Below are 19,994 nucleotides of genomic sequence, written 5' to 3' on the forward strand. Positions count from 1 at the left end.
GTGATGGGAGTGGCTTCTGTTGCTGTGTGCACACCAAGGGAAGCATGGTGGGGCATGTGCACTCAGGGCAGGCAGCAGAAGCACTGGGAGGGGAGGGCTATGGCAAATTTTGGGGCAGCTGTAGCGCACCCCTCCCAGTGTTGCCCCCACCTGGTTCAAGCGCAGCCCCTGCCCACCAGGAAGAGGCTGGCACAGCCCCTGCCCCAAGCCCACAAAAAGCAGCCCACCCTCACCCCATGCACAAATCTGGAGGGCACATGCCCTCCCATGCGTAGCGGCAGGGGCTGCCCCTCCTCCCTATGCCCCCCAGTGAGCTGCCGACAGCAATATCCCATGCCCTGTCCCACCCTGGCTGGACAGCGCCTACCCCAGTCCCATTCCCTCCCTCACTGTGAGGGGCCCTTGAACTGCCTGCTCCTCCCTCCCACAGACTTACCAGCTGGATGCTGCTTTTCATATTGCCTGGCTGCATTCCTGGCCGCATGCATGCTGTGGTTGTGTGCATGCACATGGCATTTATCAGTGATGTTATTGGTTATCCCGGCCAAGAAAAGCTGTTTGCCGATGATGCCAATTTTCCTTTTAGTGGTATTGATCCAATATGCACAGTTATATTGGTGCACCTCTACTGCAAATCTTTCCTTCATCATATTTCCTCCTCTTCTAGTGCCTCTTCAGTCACTTTATTAACAATTCCATTTAATTTATCCTTATGAGACTCACTAAGGATTTTTATATATTATTCTATTACCTCACTTTTAGGGGAAAATGTGCTTTTATACAGTTAGCACAAAACAAATTCAGTTACATAATTACATAGAAATGCTAGCCTAAATCTGTTTTAAATGCCAAAGGGTCTCATGACAGATAAATAAAAGCAAAGTGTTGTATATTTAAAGGGAGAAATATTTTATGCCATTAGTGCAGTTCTAAATAAAGTAATTTAATCATTGTATAAAGCTGTTAGCACATCTCTAAATAAATAAGTACAAAAAGCTGTAATGGAGCGTTTTAATATGTTGTGACAGAAGCTAATGTGAACATCTTATAAATCCATGGATTTTGGTGCATCTCCCAGTAACCAGAGAAGCAGTACATCATCATAATATATCTTCTTATCTTCATTTCTTTTTAAAAGATTTTTACTCCCAGTAGGTGTTTCACAGTTGCATAACATGTAAAAGTAGTTAACATTATTCGGCCATCACAGTGCCATCCAATAAAGCTGGGATTAGTATAACTTTAAATAAAGTTTTTGGTTATGAATTTAGGATTTTGAGACAAAATCTACAAAAGGATGTATACCATTAGATGGGACTTAGGCACCTAAACCCAGTCCAGTCTAGTGAGCCTTAAAACAACTTGCTCAGCTGTTACCTGACTGCAAAGGTGTTTGAAGTCTGTAGGTGCTCTTTTGTGCACACCTGCTGTTGATGTTCCTGAATGTTATCCAGTGACTCTATGCCAGAATTCATAAAGCATATCATGGGCAGGGATCAGAAGCCATAATTTCCCCCTTTCCTAGGGCAGTACCCTTCTTGCTGAACTGCAGATTTCAGTCTTTCAGCCATTCTGCCTGCTTCTTTCCTTACAGTTGCCCAGCTTTTATAGAAGGGATTGCTGGTGTCCTCTCTCCAGCTGGATTCACAAACCTGGGGATTTAGGGTGTTGTCCTGTGGGGAGGCAGTAGTGGTCTCAGCAGGGCCTAGAACCAAGCTCTTGCTTCCTGGTTGAGTTCTCTAACCACTAGTCTGCTGTACAAAATGAGAGCAGCATCACTGCCCCCAGTTCTAAGTGAAACTAAATGCTGTCAATGCGTGTTAGAATATACCTCTCAGGTTAGGCCTTTTAGAGTGCTAAGGCTCGAAAATACTTTATTTGTCAGTCCTAAATTAGCTTTAGGAGGGGTTGAACAACTCAAACAGTTGTTTTGCCAATGTAGCAGTTCAGGGTGTGCTCAGTAGCTGAACTGAGCCAAAAACAGGCACTGGTGGCGTTTTAGGCAGTGGGTCTCTAACTTGGACTTAAGACCCTAAATTGCTTTTAAAATGCAACTAAAGCATTTGGGTCCTTTTTATGAATCTATGTCGGAACTACTTTGGCAAATGTTACCTTTTTATTCTTCCATTTTATAATTTGAGGACCATTCCTTTGTGCCTTTTCAGTATAAATGATTTTGGGTCTAGGTGGAATTGTCTTGGATATAAAAGATCCTTATTGATCTTGCTGAGCAGTTGCTTTAAAAATCATTCTTGGATGTTGAGGAACAAGCCCAGGGAACCATGCTGGTGTCTCTGTCATCCAGACTGATTTTATTTCCTGGTCCCTTAAATCTATAGGTTTACATTCTGGATTATACCCGTTTAACTGAACCTTTGCTGATTGGGCAGGTTCAGAGTATTTTTCTAACACTTGAACACTTATTTTATTAGTTTGAATGTCCAAAATACTTTTCAATCCTGGAATCGGCCACAAATCCATTAAGAAGATACTTTTGCAGCCTTGTATTTGTTGGTTTACATTCCACTTCCATGTTTTCATTTCTTTTAGGCTACAGCCAGGCTGGGAGACCTAATTCATGCACTGGAAAAACTTGAACCACATAATCCTCAACTATTTTGTAAAATGGCGCTAGCTTTCAGCAGAACAGTGAGTATAATTTTTTTCCTTAGTGAAAATGTCAGTAACAATCTGCCAGTGGCAAGCCAGAACTGGTTGACTATATTAGACGGCATTTTAATTTGAAAATTCAGTGGAATGGTAGAAATATCTGAGATGCTCATTTACCAGTCACATTTTGTGCTGCTTATATGGCTTCTTGAATAACAGCATGAAGCTGAGCATTCTTAATTTCATTTTCCTGCTTCTGCTTCCATTTGACAAAGCCATGTCAATGGCATTGGAGCTTTCTGTCCGCACACTTAAGGAACCAGCAATAAAGTTTTTTACATTTGCAACGATAATGTATGACAAGGAATAAAAGTCTAATTGTTCTATTCTAAATTAAAATTGAAATTCTACCATGGATAAATTGGGTTACAGAGCAATCGTGAGGAAAAAGTTCCCACTTGCCACTGGAGAGTGAGGTTTTTTTTTTTTTTTTGAAGTTTAGGTAAGTGGATGAAAACTAAATGATGTTGCTGGAAACTTAATATAGCATTTTAACAGAAGTCAAAAACAGTGAATATATGAGCATTTTTGTTCTTATTTAACATCTTTAAGCATTATTATGCTTATTAACAAATGTGAGATTGGATAAAGTGGCTCCATTCATTCAACATTTTACAGGCAGTCATGACTTTTCATGTCTAAGTAGGAGAGATTTATTCCATGTAATTGAAAGCAAATACTATTGACAGGTCCCAACTATTTCACCTCTTGTTATATGGTCATGTATGTATCTTAGCCTTGGTTGACAGGATTGCTTACGCAGAAGCCAGTTCTATAAGGATCATTGCACAATAACTAGGGCCACATATACACAGTAAAATTACTGTCAGCAGTGGTGTCTTGAAGGATGTTGTATTGCTTAGGAGTAGTTGTCTCCTAAACTGGAATATTTTATCCAAATCTGCACAGTACTTCTTAATCTGTGCTTAAAGGAAAGATGTGTTGGTATTTATTTCCTAAAACCAGCTCTGTTCATATGTTTGCTAGAAATCACTGACTGTAAAATAAAAGGCATTTTGTTCTTTTTGATCAAGATTCAGTGCCACCATTTGAAATCAGAAGTGCATCGTCTTTAAAAAGTCATGATATACTGCCTAAATACCTTGAAAATATCATTAAACAAAATGTAACTGAAAGCTTTTAGGTGTAAAACTATTCTTGCTTTTAGTGTGGCCGGAACCAGCTCATCCTTCAACAGACTCAAACCTTAGTTGAAAGAGCGTTTGGCTTGGCTTCACATGATGCAGAAATTGCTACAGAACTTGGTTATCAGATGATTTTACAAGAAAGAGTCAAAGAGGCTTTAAAATGGTATAAGACTGCTATGACACTTGATGAGACAAGTGTTTCTGCATTGACTGGTACGACCTGATACTTTTTTCTTTGCATATTTTTTTTTTTTAAAGTAAAAAAGGGCATGGAGAAATCCTTTCCTTTTGATCTGTTTATTGACTGTTGGTACAAATAACACCAAGGGCACTAGAACAGAAAGATCAGTTGCCCCTGGCCATAACCCCCATCTAGCTTAAAAGTTGGGGGAGGGTAAGCCCCCCTCGTCATGTGTCTGTTTTGACATCTCGCTCGCCCTCATTCAACTAGCAATTTCTGAACTCTGGATAAGGAGGGTCACTTTAGCAATAGGTAAATGATGATGTGGAAGCAAATCTTCCATGTTGTAGTATCACCTATCCGTGACCTACAGTTAGTAGAGAATAGATGAAAGTAAAATTGCAAGCTATGCTAAGAGAGTTTCTTTATTCCCCTTTAGGGAAATAATTTACAATTTAAATAAGGCATTTGTTGATGTTACAAGTCTCCTTTCCCTTAGTACTTAATTTACTCTTGAGTCATGCTGTGTGCTTTGGTATCTGTGAATATTGGACTTCACTTTTCCACTAACCTAATGCAATATTTTTGTGAGCCTCCTATAAAACCTGGCCTGTTTTTCCCCCCCAGCTCCCCCTGTAAAATCTACCTCTGTTCAGGTGTTATTTTGCATGTGTTAGGGAAGATAGCATGTTGTAGAGTTTTCAGTCCTATGCAGCTTTTGCATCTTGTGAGGTCAGTGGGTTATCCATCTAAATTCTTTTTGTCAGGCTACAGTTGCGTGCTGGCTGTAGCCTAAAGATTGCACATGTTTGAGTGAGGGTGAACTTTGCTTATTTGTGTCTTGTGCAAGTCCACTGACTTTTGCAATGTTGCATTGGCATCAGTGAATTAAGCAAAATAAGAAAAGCATACTGGGAATATCCTGGATTTTGTAATACATGATGAATTTTAAAGTTTGTAACACACTCAGTTTAAGTAACCTACATTACCCCAGATCAAGTGTAAGGAGTGCGCTGGTGGAGATGAAAGGAGAGTTTTCATGAAGGATAGTCATAACTGTAGAAAATATATGTTGGGCTATGTGTATAAATTCTGATTTATCATTGCACATCTAGTTCTTGTATCTTTTTCCCCTCTCCATTGTCATGTGAACAGTGTGTAGCAGTTATAAAGGTGAGCCTGAAGTTAAATGTTTTATTTGGTTACAGGAATTATCCGTTGTCAGCTAATAGAAGGACAGTTGGAAGATGCAGATCAGCAGTTGGAATTTCTTAACGAAATTCAACAAAGCATTGGAAAATCTGGGGTAGGAGATATCTTCCTTTACTGAAGTACTGAGATTCTAATTTGAAGTGGTGGTCCTGTTTAAATGACTTTTCAACAGCCTTTCTCTTTGAGGCAGAGCTTTCTTAATGGAGTGCCATAACTCTGAAATTTGCCTCTTTTCTTTCCACCAGACAAAGGTAGCATGTTGGGCTCTGAGGCAAGGGCTGTATGTTTATTCAGGCTCTTTCTGAGAATGTGCCCAGAATAGAGCGACGGGCTTTTTGTATTTTATTTGGACCTCTTTCTTGTTGGTGGTTTTGACATTGACAAGTTACAGTGTTTGTGTGTTGAAAGAGATTTATGGTTGAACTATGCAGACCTTTTTTGCATGCATTTTAATGATCACCTTAAATGTTTTAATTATATTGCGTGGCTGAACGTTGCAAAATATTCCCAAGTATAGGATATACAGTGCTAACTTTTTAGTTACTGCAGTGCTGGATGCTACTACTACTGATAATAAATATAATAACACTAAAAAGTAATGCAAGTGATTGTTGCTGTAAAGTTGAAAATGTCCTGTTTGTTTTGTAGGAACTGTCTTTTTTGCGTGCAGTTCTAGCTATGAAGAAACATAAAAGACAGGAAGAGATTATTCACTTTTTGAATGATGTTCTGGATACTCACTTTTCATCTTTGCATGGCTTACCTCTTGGTGTAGAGTACTTTGAAAAACTGAACCCTGATTTCTTGCTAGAAATTATTAGGGAATATCTAAATTTTTGCCCGACACAGGTAAAGTAATATTAGATTTCTTATCTCTCAAAACTGCTATATGTCTTGTCTTGTATTCCATTTTTTATTTCTTTTTACCAATTACAAATAAAAGGGATTTTTGATAACTACCCAAAATAGAATTTAAATTATGGAAAAACTATGCTCAAAACATGTTGCATGTCAATTGGAATAACCACACATACACTTCTCATTCCCTCTATATTTACAGCAGTTTTATTTGAAGAAGGTTTGAGTATAAGTCCAAGGTGACACAAATGTAGCTCTAATTCTTTTATCAATAATCTGTTAACTAGGGGAATATAACAGATGTAAATGAAGACTAAGTAGTGATCTCAACTACATGTGCACAAATTTTGTCTGGATGGGACACATTTTCACATATGTATTCCTTCCTCATTTCTGTCTTATTTGAACTAGTAAAGCTGTATAATCACACTTCTGCTTGTTGTTTATCTAGCATGTGAATTAGTTTTCCTTGACTGAGGTTGCCATCCTGTTGTTCCTGGATGACAGCAATATTTAAGATTTTCTGGGTGTGTCTACATGTGCATCTTAAAGCGCAGTAGCCTATTTTACTGTGCATTGGAGTGTCACATTAAAAACCATGTTAATACACTAATGTACAGTAAAATTAAGTTACTGCACATTAAGCATCACCTTAAAAGCCTGAGTTTTTGCTGCTGCACATTAGGGTAGCCTAATGTGCATTTATTTAGTACCTCACATTAGAGGTACTAAATTTAATGTGCAGTAGCAAAAGCGCATTAATAAACGTGTAGTCGTGCCATCTAGGTACCACCAAAAATACGGTAGGGACCTTAACATTTGGAAGTTAAAATATTTTACCAAGTGCTATCAATAGAGTCTTTTGCAGTATTCTCTTTTCCATCTTAAATCTGTTCCTTTTCTGAGGAAGAGTAACTATTTTAATTACCTTTGATAGTATGCAGTTCAGGTGGCTTCCAGCATACTCTGACAGTTAACTTTAGGTTAGTCCTGTAATAATTAGCTTTGTATTATTTTAATGTCTTACAGCCACGTTCAAATAGTATAGTAATGTAACTGCCCTACAACAGCTTAGATCAGAATGAAAAGATGAAGTTAAAGTCTAAAAGAACAATGATAGTTGTAGCCTCTTACAGGACTACACAATGAGAGAGATGGTGCAAACAAGAAATAAATCCATGTAAGCAGCATTTTTTTTTATATGAAAAGGCTGAATTTTTTTATTTAAAAAAAATCCCATTTTGGTGTGTGGACAGTTGGAATATTGAAAAGGCAAGAAAAGATTGTTACCCTGCAAACTATACTTAGAGCTGAAATTTTAAAATTTTAAATTGTTTTCTGAAACTTTAGGTGGTAGGGGTTGTTTTCCAGAAAAATATCATCAACAGCAATTCTGTCTCTGACAGTAAGAGAATCAAAGAAGTATGAAAACTAGTGGCCAGACTACTTCTCCTATAAGAAAATCTCTAGGAAGGGAAAATGGCTGGCAACCTCAGGGAGTTGCATCCTCCCTTGGAAAGGGAAGAGTCTATGAAGTTTAGTAAGGAAGAAAAGAATCCAGTTTGTATAAGCCACCCAGGTAGATGTTTTGTTTGTAGAGGATTTCTGCTTTCCTGCACCATAATTTCTAAGGAAGTCATTCAGCCATTAAAAGAATTCACTCCAGGCCCACACCTATGGGCATATACTACAGCTGTTTTCTTGGGTGTGGCGGAGGTTGACGTTATACAGGGGAATAAATGCTGCTCTTTGTTTAATTTGTTAGATGTTTATTCTGCCACATCCAAAAGGCTCAGAGCAGCTTTCAATAAGCAGACAAGTGCCAGATAGGATTCCCCAAACAATGCCCTAAAACCCAAGAACCCACATCCCCAACGACCGTCTCCCTGTCCCAACCCCTACAGAAACGGGTTTTAATGTGAACCTTTAGAAATAGTCTTTTAAACACCCTGAAACATCCAAATCCTTTACATAAACTAAGGAATGTGTAAGATAACCCAATACACTGTGACTTAGTACAGGTAACTGACAAATAAAGGTTAGTATTTTTATCTGGTGTATTCCATTATGGTACTAGGCCTATTTTAAATTTTATGTGGAGTTTCCTTGTTTAAGTGTAAAACCTAGAGGTGGTCATGCCTTGGAGCATGTTGCAGAGTCCCTATTCACATGGACAGACATCCATGAACTAGAAGAGTTGGGGGGCGGGGGAAGTACAGCCAATCTACCCTTCTCTTAACTTTCTATTTAATTTTAACTTTATGTACCCAACTTGTTATCACTGTTTGGAAACATCAGGTGCTGATGCCTTTGATTGAGCTTACATATGACCATATGATTCTGATTTCACTTTCCCCAGTTCTTTACTGACCTAGTCCCACTGATTCTAATGAAACACTCTGCATTTATTCCAAAATAAAGTAGTGTAGAATTGGTCACCTTTTTATTTAAAATACATTCTACTATTTATTGTAGGGGACAGGTGTTTTGTTTTTTTGGTTAGGGTTTTTATTGTTTGGTTTCTAGACATTTCTGCTTAGGTTGAGTAGTATAATCTGTATTTTCTTTTTTTCTGATCTGAGATCTTAAAATTAATTTTTCACTTGATGTGTTTGTTTTTATTTCTAGCCTGCAAGTCCAGGACAGCCTCCTTCACCACTTCTCAAACATTGTGCCTCAGTTCTTGAAACTGTAGTAAAAACAGTACCAGGTCTCTTACAAGCTGTCTTTTTGATTGCAAAGGTGAAATATTTATCAGGTAATATATATGTGTAGCACAATACACATGTTTTTATTTTTAATTTAATGCTTGCATGTTAAAAAGTAGGCAATACTAAGTCTTTGCAATGAAATGAAAATAGTATGTCATATCTAAGTATTAGCTAATTTCTTATATTTTTGTATTTTCATAAAAACATAAAATGCATATTTTCTTGGCCATGTTTTTTCTATTACTGCAACTCCAGTTTGTTAAATGTACTTCTGGAGAGAGAAAAAGGTAGCACTGAATTCTACTAGAGGAACGCTCTTCAAGGGTTCAGGAAAACAGGTGTGGGAAAATGTAGCCTTTTCATCCCTGCATTGTGGTTTTGATTTGAGTTCTTAACAGCAGTAATTATAAATATTTAATAGCAACTTTATGAGCTCATTTGTAACTTGTTAAATTTTCATATTTATTAGCAGTATGCTTTGAAGTTTTAAAATGCAGACAAAATGGAAGATAGTTATCTGTAAAAATACTGGGATTGTAAATTATTTTCTGTTTTTATTTTTGCTGTTCTTGTATTGTATATTAGGGGATATTGAAGCAGCTCACAGCAGCTTACAGCATTGCCTTGAACAAAATCCTTCTTATGCTGAAGCTCATCTACTTATGGCCCAGGTTTTTTTGTCCCAAAACAATTTTAAACTTTGTTCTCAGTCTCTGGAACTTTGTCTGAGCTACAATTTTGAGGTGAGTTAGACTGAATAAAAACACTCTAGTCTTTTAGTCAGCTATGCAACATTCATAAGGTATCTTGAATAGGAAGGTGCATGCTTTTAATACTGAAACTCTTTCCCCAAGTGTAGCATCTGTATATATTTGTCAGGTAAGTGTCTTTAATTGCAAGTTTAATTGAACTGATGAGGTTCTTTATGTAAGGTATCAGAATTTTCTTGTAATATAAAGAAAGAAATAAGAAGGATTGTTTTCCCTTTTCTAATTCATATATTTAAAAGATCTAGAAAGAATTAATATTCTGATATGCTATGGTGTATTATATAAATAGGATTTGTAATCCTTAAGTGAGTAATGAAACAAAGATGTTAAAACTTACATGAAATATTATGCAGGGTGGGCTAATAGGCTATTAATATTTTTCCTGTTCCCTGGGAAGCAAAACTGGTAAAATAAATATTGAAATCAGTGGGTACTCTTCAGTGGTATTCCCTAATTTCATCTCTTGGAATAGGGCTCTGGAAAGAAAGGTGCTAAGAACATTAGTTCACTGAATTCACTGAAATTATTCACGTGCTTATATTCAAGTTCTTTGCTGAATCAGGACTGGTGTACGTAGCATTTTGTAGGAATAAATCATGAAAAGAACCTTGGTTGCAAAACGGATGATAACAAAACAGGTTTGTCCTTTGAAATTGTTCTTTACCTTCCCTTGCTTCACCAAGAATTGGTGTAGGGAAGCTAGATACTAAATTTTAGTATTTAAAAGTGAATGCTGTGCCTGGAACTTCTGGACATTTATGCTTATACCAGCCTTTTCTTTTATTATCTAAACAGTCTATTTAAAAGAGATGAGGTGAAAAAATGGTAAAATGGGCTTGTTCATAAAGTAAATTGACAGATTATCTATCCTATTAACTTATCCTAGAATGTGTCCATTTCTTTTGAAACTACCATGGTCGCCTACTGAAGTGTAGGTACACTTCAGGCTGGGAGAAACTTGAAAAACTATCAGAAGCAAGCAGGTTTATTTTTAAATAATGGTCAAATGCCTAATTTGTCTTCCCTGGATCCTAGTTTTAATTCTGTGAGATGCTTTTGTTCGGCATGTGGGGTTTTAATAAAAATGTATTTTGTTCTTTTTTTTGAAAACATTAACTTTGCTTATGGACACACAGACTACATTGTCTAGACCAGTGGGGACCAACCTCTTTTTGTCAGGCATGCCACAAATTAGCTTCGCATCCTCCCTGAGTGCCACTTCAATTCTTTTTCCTTACCTGCTCTGCTGCTCAACTTCCTGCTCCTTGCCTTGTGCTCCCTGACTTAGTTGCTGTTCTGCTAGCTGCTCTCTGTCCTATCTGCCACTGTGCTGCCTGTCCCCTCCCCAATTTGCTGTGTGCCACACACAAAGGCTGCACATGCCACTCATGACACTTGTGCCACAGCTTGACCACCCATGGTTGAAACCCAAGCATGACATGTCTGCTGCTGCTTCTCTCTAGATAGAGCTTAAGGAAATTAACAAAGTAAAAAATACCATATATTTTATTTGAAAATGAAATACCATTTTGTCTTCAAAAATAAATCAGAATATACAAATTGACTAATTTTATTATTGCAGGTGAGAGAACACCCTTTATATCATTTAATTAAAGCACAGACACAAAAGAAGATGGGAGAAATATCAGAAGCTGTTAAGACCTTGCGAATGGCAAGAAGTTTACCTGGAATGAGAAGATCTTCAGCTTCCTCAAAATCAAAAGCAAAAAGAATTGAAATTGATACAAGTGCAAGAGTATCTGTTTTTCTTGAATTGGTAGATGTACATTGTTTGAATGGCGAGCAGGTATGGCAATCAAGTTTAATAAGAGCTTGTTATGTTCACTTATTTCATTAGAAAATCTCCTGAACTAGCCCAGTCCAAAAAGGTTTTGGTTTATTATGGGGAAATATAAACTTTGGATTATGGCTGTATGGTCATAAAAGATCTGAATGTATATTAATACATGTTTTAAAATCCTGAGGGAGGGCCCCCAAAGTCTTGGACTTCAGAATTTGTATATACTATTTTGCCTTTTCTTAGTGAAGATAATTTTGATAACTTTTTTTTTTTTTGAGTCTCTAGTGCCTAAAATGCTTCCTTCATTTTATCCTAACAAGGGTTAACTTTGAAGCTGATAAGCAATAAGCTAAGACTTACGTTGCTGTCATTAGCTGTACTGAAAATACACATCTACTTACTCAGTGTTGTTGGATTTTCAATACCAGTTGGATTCTGGTATTCCATTTTTTTTAAGGTATATTCCCTAGGAATAAACACTGGTGGTATACTCCTACACATGGGACTGTAATTACAAAAGTATTCGTTCATCTTTCTGATACTTATGTACTTCACTTAAACATGAATAAAATTAACTTTTTTCAGGTCAGATGTCTTGAAGTAAGCTGCACTTTTTCTCTAGTGGTCAGCCATTTATTTGGAAGGTAGCTCCCACTGGCTATAGTAACCATTTCAAAATGAACAAAAAACACTTATTTTATCCATTTACAGCATGAAGCTGCTAAAGTACTGCAAGATGCTATTAATGAATTCTCTGGCACACCTGAAGAACTGAGAGTTATGATTGCTAATGCAGACCTGGCCCTTGCACAAGGAGATGTAGAACAAGCCTTGACCACGCTCCGAAATATTACACCTGAGCAACCTTACTTTGTACAAGCCAAAGAAAAAATGGCAGACATTTACCTTCAGTACGGAAAAGACAAGAAGTTATATGCAAGCTGCTATAGGTAAAAGTTAATGGTCTATATTCCATTGCTTTTCCATGTGTTTTTAAAGCCATTTAAACCAGTGGCTGGCAACTGTTACAAGCCACAAGGTGGAACAACTGCTTTGGTTCAGTGCAGGATAAGTGGCTTCAGTGGTACATAGGCAGTGGGGGGCTTTCCCTACTATCCAACTGAGTGCAAGCACAACTTCCAAGGAGTAGAGAACTGTCCTGGGACTTGGCAGCTGGAAGCTATGTCCACACTACTGCCACTTCTTGCTGTTCCTCCCACCGCCTCGCAGCTGCCCCCATCCCACAGCCTTGGGAGGGCAGGGAGAACCAATGGCAGCAGAGGCACAGCTGGAAGTTGCCTGGCCCTAATGTAGCTTTTCACTGCCTGTCTCCGGCATGCATGCAGACTCAGACACAGGCATAGGCATAGTCTTCCAGCTCCGCAGGCTAGAACTAGTGATTGATCTGGCTTGCGGGTCTTATGATACATTCAGTTGAGTGCTGTGATGACAGAAGTAAACATCAGAATAAATGCTTCCTATATGAGTAATAAATTTTAAACTAGAAACTTGTTCTGAATTCTAAAGAATATTTAGAGTTCTTAAATTTTTTAAATAGTTTGCTTATTAGCTTCATGGATAAAAAGTTCAAAACTCCTGCATTGTTTTCTTATAGTAACTTTTGCTAATGTTCAACATGGATACTTTGAAAAAAGCAGAGATTTTTTTTTCATTTTACAGTCCTCTTAATTGATGTATATTTTGTGTAATTGACTAAATATCCAAGATATTTAGGAAAATAAGCACATACATATTTTAAGTGATTTTTGTTATGAGTCTACTAAGTCAGCAGTTTAACTTCCATTCTTATGTGATATCTAGCAGTTACTATCCTGTTGCACCACAGTGACCTATACCATGCTTGAATAGATAATTGATTTATGAGTCTTGGGTTTTATTTTCACATGCCATGCTCATAGTATAAACTCTAGGATTTTGAGGATGGGCATACAAATTGATAAGAAGAACTGTGGTGCTATAGGCAACATATACTAATTGTGAGCACCTTAGGACTGCCCCTTTTCAAATTAGTGTTTTCTCCTGTTTTAAGAATAAACTTTCCTTCCCTTTGCTAAGTCTTAGGGTGATTGCTAAAAGAACCTGTCCCACATGAAATAGAAAATCTCACTTACTTGCCTGCCTGCTTTCCTTTGTGAACTTAGTTTTTTTTCTCATGTAGAAATCTATCCCCATCAGCTTCCTGCTGCTCTCAGCTGTCCAACCTTGATTTTTTTTTTTTGATTGAGGAAAATGGAAATGACTCAAAGTGCTTGCTGAATAACAAATGGTTTATGGTTTGAGTCATGACTCCTGATGACTTGCAGTCCAGCTCACCTGCATGCTACTGACTGATCTTCCTTTCTGTTAGTTCACTTGCTACCTGATCTCACAGTGGCCAGGAAGCTTAGCTATGCAGAGAGAGCCACCTGGAAACTGGCCAGTCTCTTAAGGATTTATATGATAAGTTAAAAGACTACACAATATTACTATTAATGTGGTTCTCTGAGCCATCTTTGAGCTTCAGAATCACTCTGGTATTTGACATGTTACTTGTTGGAGTCCGTGACGACTTGGAAGGAGTTGAGCAAGTCATTAAATGTAAAGTTGAGATCCTAGATGATTTTGTGGGACATCCTGCACAAAAACCTACCCTTAAACAAAAAAAAAAAAAAGTAGGTATAGGTATATATCAAATGCATAGTCATTCTTTAAAATTTTCCCCGTACTGTGTAAACAAACATTCAAGCAAGACTAATGCTTTTGAGGATGTGGTTAACAAATTATTATTATTATTATTATTATTATTATTATTATTTATTGTCTGTGTCTACTGCATTGTCACCATAAAGAAGTGATAAGGTAACTAAATTATATTTTGACAAAGACTAGTTTCCAATAGCATTCAAGCTTTATAAATCTTGTTGCTTTGAACTTTCAGGTTTTATGTAGTAAGTTGTTCTGGTATATAAATACATGCCAGGAGCTAGTACTTTATTTTTTTTAATGCATAGGCTAAATAAATTTCCAAATTACTTTTTTTTTTTAATTGTGTGTAAGCTTGTCTGTTGTTCATCAAATATTTCTCATATTAATACGCTGTGTTTTATCATGAAGGTTCCCAAAGTAGTTTATAAACTGTCCTGAATAGGCAGAAATCTCATATGCCACAATGGGAAGAAAGAAGAAAAGAAGCATATCATAGCCAGTTGAAACTTGAGAGTGAATTTAGGTAGGCAGAATATAGCTAAATACCCAAACTGGAACTTGGCTAGGATTTAATGGAGCTGTTCCTGTAAGAACTGCCACAGATGTTATAACAACCTCAAGTGATCAGGACTTCTCTTTCTTTTGCAACAACCTCTACAGTATTATGGCTATAAAGAGTCGAGTAGTATACTTGCTCTCCCTTAACTTTCCCATAGGTTTAAGTACCATGGGAAGAGTCTATTATTACACTTCTAAAAAGTGTCTGTGTAAGAACAGAATGCAAAATGAATAACAGGATACAAACTTTTGTTTTTGTTCTATTTTTAAGTTTGTTGTAAGGAAAATGGCTTATTATGTAGAACAGGGGTCACCAAGTTATGGCCCACTGAGGTGCATCATCCAGCTCACAGGGTTCCCCACAGGTCTGGAAATTAAACCTGCTGTTATTCATCCTGCCACCAATTTTCCACACTTCTGAGGAGCCCCATGGGCCACCACTGATATAGGAGTTTTAACTGAACTTGAAATTCAGTTTCACAGTGATATAGACTTGAGCTACACTGACTGTAGCCATGTGCCAACGGAGTAGCACTGGTGATTGAAAGATGGAAGGGGTGGAAGAGGGACAGGGATCACCAAAGCCAAGGGAAATCTAGGAAGGAAAGAAGAGTTGCTTTATAAGCTCAAAGATAAAAAGTTAGCTCTCTTCCCTTCTAGTCATTGGGGGAACAATGCTTACAGGAAGGATAGGAATGTCTAGAAAGACATTCTAAAGTGGGGAGGAGACGAAACTCACTCAGTAAGTTGGGAATTGTAGCTTCTCATATGTTCTAAGTATACTATAGTCCATTAGTCTTACCTCGGTCCTGGGGAAGCTCTTTTTGAGAAATCTCCAGGAGCACATCTGTGAGGGACCAGCAGGGGAGATTATGCTTGGGGGCAACGAAAATGGGTTCATTAGAGGCAGGTCCTGTCAGACCAACCTGGTGGCCTTCTATGACCAGGTCACAAAATCCTTGAATGCAGGTGTCGTGGTAGACGTAGTCTTTCTGGACTTTAGGAAGGCCTTCAACACTGTCTGTCATCCCATTCTCATTAAAAAATTGGGCAACTGTGGTGTCGATGCCTACAGAGTCAGATGGGTTGCCAGTTGGCTGGAGGGCCACACCCAGAGAGTGGTGGTGGATGGGTCATTTTCGACCTGAAGGGATGTGGGCAGTGGGGTTCCTCAGGGCTCGGTCCTTGGGCCCACACTGTTCAACATCTTCATTAGCGACTTGGACGAGGGAGTGAAAAGCACCTTGTTCAAATTCGCGGATGACACTAAGATGTGGGGAGAAGTGGGCATGCTAGAGGAGAGGGACAGGCTGCAACTAGAGCTGGACAGGTTACAGGAGAGGGGCGGATGAGAATAGGATGGGTTTCAATACTGACAAGTGCAAAGTATTGCATTGGGGAGGAAGAACCAGTAGCATACTTACAGGCTGGGGAACTCCCTTCTCATCAGCACGGAGGCAGAAAAGGATCTTGGAATCATTGTTGAGTCCAAAATGAACATGGGCCGCCAATGTGAGGATGCGGTCAGGAAAGCTAACTGCATCTTGTCATGCATCCAGAGATGCATCACGAGCAGGTGCAGGGAGGTGATCCTCCCCCTCTATGCGGCACTGGTCAGTCCACAGTTGGAGTACTGCATCCAGTTCTGGGCGCCGCACTTCAGGAGGGATGTGGACAGCATCGAGAGGGTCCAGAGGAGGGCCACTTGCATGGTCAGGGGACAGCAAGGCAGGCCCTACGAGCAGAGGCTATGGGACCTGAACCTGTTCAGCCTCCACAAGAGAAGGCTGAGAGGGGATCTGGTGGCAGCCTACAAACTGGCCAAGGGGGACCAGCAGGCTATGGGAGCACAGAGTCCCTGTTCCCCAGAGCACTACCGGGAGTAACGAGGAATAATGGTCATAAGCTGACTGAGAGTAGATTCAGGCTAGATATCAGGAGGCACTACTTCACAGTCAGGGCAGCTAGGATCTGGAACCAACTTCCAAGGGAAGTGGTGCTCACTCCTACCCTGGGTGTCTTCAAAAAGAGGCTAAACAGTGACCTAGCCAGGGTTGTTTGACCCCAGTACTCTTTCTTGCCCATGGCAGGGGATCAGACTTGATGATTTGCTCAGGTCCCTTCCGACCCTACCAACTATGAAACCACTGTGTTTAATTGATTTATCTATATTGGAAAATTTGACTCAGTAGGATGAAGGTAGTCCGGAAGAACTGTGTTGCGGATGAGAAGTGGGGTTTGATAACTGTGTTGAAAAATGTGGCAAAGAACCTACTTGGTTTCTTTTTTATTTAGTACTGAAATTAATTTTGTAAATATATGGAATTGCCTTTGTGCAAGCTCCCCTGAGGAAAAATGTACAAAAAATGGTTTGAGGTGTAGGGCTTTAGTTGAGTTTGGGCAGTCATTTATGTTTTAGTAGAAATTTAATTTAGCATAGCATTCTAGACAATACATTGGAGGGTGGTGGGTGAATTTCTTCTTTCTGGTTTCAGTAAAATGCAGACAAAATTAGCCTCTTTTTTTATTTCAGAGCTGTAAATTGAAACACAAGATCTCATTTCTCTCTCTCTCTCATTCTTATCACATGGGCTTTTAAGATGTTGAATTGGTTCAAGCCATTTGATCCAAGATGACTGCATTCAAAAAAGCTTTAATCTGCAAAGATTAAAGCAGTTTTACTATATTTATTAATTATTCTTTGAAATACTGATGTTAGCAACTTTATAACTAACAAGATTGTCCTCTTTTTTCAGAGATCTGGTAGAACAGTTGCCAAGTTCTCATACTTTTCTTCTTCTTGGTGATGCATACATGAATATTCAAGAGGTAAGTGTCTGCATCTTGAGAGATGAACAGAGTAGCTGAGTAGTTAGTTGGATGTCAGATTAGCAGATTTTATGCTACTTACCATTCTAGTTCTGTCAGTAGGTGTTTGGAAAGCAAAATACACTAAAAAAACCCCATAGAGCATATCCACATGAGCGCGCACATGCCTCTTGCCCCGCCTCACAACCCTTTGAGGCGGGACAACAGGCACGTGTGGGAACGGAAAAATGTTCCCTGCACTGCAAACTTGCAGCAGGGGGAGAAAATTAAAAAAAATCAAAGCTGAAAAGAGGCAACCGGAGGCTGGATCCTCCATGGAGATGCTCCAGCTGCCAGAACATCACTATGGTTGGCCCCTTGCCCTGATGGTGAAATATGTGGCCAGCCAGGCCGCATGTTTCACCGCCAGGGCTCTGGTGCTGGTGAGTAAGGGGTCGGGGGGGCTGGAGGGGACCCCCAATAGCTGCACCCACTCCCTCAGACCCCCCGACCCCTGCCAGGGCCAGCCCCTCCCCCCATCAGCTCCCCCGAGGCTCCTGACCCGTGCCTTGGCTGACCCCATCTTCCCAAGGTGCCCCCACCCCACTTTAAAAAAACAAGACAAAACCAGCACTTATCAACTGTCATCTGTCTGACTGGGGCCCTGCCTGCACAGTGCGGGGCAGGCTGACGGCACCAGCAGCCTCAGCCCAGGCCCTGCTGCCCTCCCACTGCCCTGTGCTGCCCGGGAGTTCTCTGCCAGAGGCCCCCTTCACCCCTGCTTCTAAGGTAAGCAGAGGCTTTTTTTTTTTTCCTTCTGTTCTTTTTCGGGTTTTTTTTTTTTAAGTGATGGTGCCTTGGGTTGTGGGTTTAGCCTTAGTGGGGCTGGGTAGGGCATCCATTTGGGTGGGGCTGCAGCAGCTGGTAGGGGATGGGGCCAGGTGGGGCAGCAATCGGGGGGGCTGGGGCGGGGCATGTGGGCCTTGCAGGGGGGGTGGTAGCTCCATTTGGCCCCCATTGGGCTGAACCCTTTGTGAGGGGGGGTGCAAATCCACTGTTGGGGGGCTGAACCCTTTGTGTGGGGGCCATCTCCCTGTAGGAGGGCAGCAAAATATTTATTCATGAAACCTGTATTTAGCATTAACTTTATTGTGATAAGGGATTTGCTTTAACACTGTAGATATATCCATAAAACATTGCCCAACTGATATCTCTCTCTCTCTTTCTTTATAGTGGTCTTTTGTTTTACTTGTGGAGGAACATAGATTTGGGGGTATTTTAGAGTGATTTGGGGGATTTTTTTTTTATCAGGGATTTTTCAGTTTTCCAATAGGGAACACCAGAATTCCTGCTAGGGAAGCCAGTGGCAGGACCCTGCTTGCTCAGAGCTGGCACCTTGGACCTATCTGGCTGTGGCTGACCTGGCCAAATGGGGCCAGGAGGACATGCTTTGATAGTTCAAAGCAGGCCACCACACCCAGAACATCTTCTGGATGATAGCTGCCCAGATGGCTGAGCAGGGGTCACAAATGGCAGTAGTGCCTCACAAAAGCCAACCCTGCAACCGCAGTCCACTGGCAGCTGTCTAGAGGGGTAGATGTGTCTACTGGCTCTGCAGTCCCCATCTGAGTCTGGCAGGTGCATAGCAGGTCATAGCCAGGCAGCAGCCCCCGCTACCAGCCTGCTGCAGTGGATAGCGGGTGCAAGGAGCTCTCAAGGCTGCTTCAGCAGTCCAGCTGGCACAAGGGGTAGGTACCAATTGGCTGGGTCCCAGGAGCTCCTGAAAGCGAGTAGCCCTGAGCTATTTGCCAGGGCAGCTTTTTACACTGCTGGGGACAGCACAGGTGCTGGCCCTGGGTTCTAGCTCCCCCTGGCAGCAGATCCGGGAGCCAGGCACAGTTATTTTGCCCCAAGTGGCACAGTTTGCTCCACAACAAAATGCATGTCCAAGCACATGCGCTGAAGCAAGAAACCCTGGCTCAGATTAGCACTGCTTCTATTTGAGCTGCTGCAAGTGCATGTGCTTGCATGTGTGGAAGTACCTATAGGGTTTTATTCAGTGATACTCAACCATGGTGCTGCAACACTTTGAGTTACCTTTAAAACCTTTTAAGGATTCTGTGGAATGCCATGCAGTATTAGCACTGTTGGGCAAAAAAATGATTTGGAAGATAAATCCAGTTTAAGTAGAAATTCATAGTGTTAAATACCCTGACCTACTCTGGTCTTCCTGAGTTATGCTCTATTTTTCTATAGTCAGAAAAAAAAAAAAAAAAGGGTGAGTGAAACTTAAGAGCTGGCATTTTCTGAGGGATGCCACAAGTCTCAAAAGGTTGAGAACTACTGGCTTAATTACCAGCTAAAAATAGAATACCATACTGATTTTGAACTTAGCTCTTTAGTATTAAGTGATTAAATGTGTTTAGGTAAAGCTTCTAAGGGATGAGCATCAGAGATTTGGGAGGATCATGGAGAAGAGCATTATAACTTCAATGAACAGTCAGTCATCCACAAGACCTAATAGTGGTTAGAGAAATGAGCTAAATTCAATTCAGAAATAAGTTAGAAAAT

At 39.9% G+C, this 19,994-nt stretch overlaps 1 protein-coding gene across 5 annotated transcripts in view; it reads left to right on the forward strand.

Moving 5' to 3' along the window:
* Positions 1-19,994, forward strand: part of TTC21B (tetratricopeptide repeat domain 21B) — a 66,275-nt gene that overhangs the window by 10,771 nt on the left and 35,510 nt on the right. For all 5 annotated transcript variants that reach the window (XM_090045576.1, XM_090045578.1, XM_090045579.1 and 2 more), the window contains exons 8-16: positions 2,551-2,649; positions 3,839-4,031; positions 5,208-5,305; positions 5,860-6,060; positions 8,698-8,827; positions 9,366-9,523; positions 11,133-11,357; positions 12,063-12,301; positions 17,372-17,444. In XM_090045576.1, coding sequence (XP_089901702.1) covers positions 2,551-2,649; positions 3,839-4,031; positions 5,208-5,305; positions 5,860-6,060; positions 8,698-8,827; positions 9,366-9,523; positions 11,133-11,357; positions 12,063-12,301; positions 17,372-17,444 — 1,416 coding nt within the window. The remainder of the gene's footprint in view (positions 1-2,550; positions 2,650-3,838; positions 4,032-5,207; positions 5,306-5,859; positions 6,061-8,697; positions 8,828-9,365; positions 9,524-11,132; positions 11,358-12,062; positions 12,302-17,371; positions 17,445-19,994) is intronic.

This window comes from Crocodylus siamensis, chromosome 4 (genome assembly GCF_052110815.1).
Source record: "Crocodylus siamensis isolate JL-2025a chromosome 4, ASM5211081v1, whole genome shotgun sequence".
Taxonomy (NCBI): domain Eukaryota; kingdom Metazoa; phylum Chordata; order Crocodylia; family Crocodylidae; genus Crocodylus; species Crocodylus siamensis.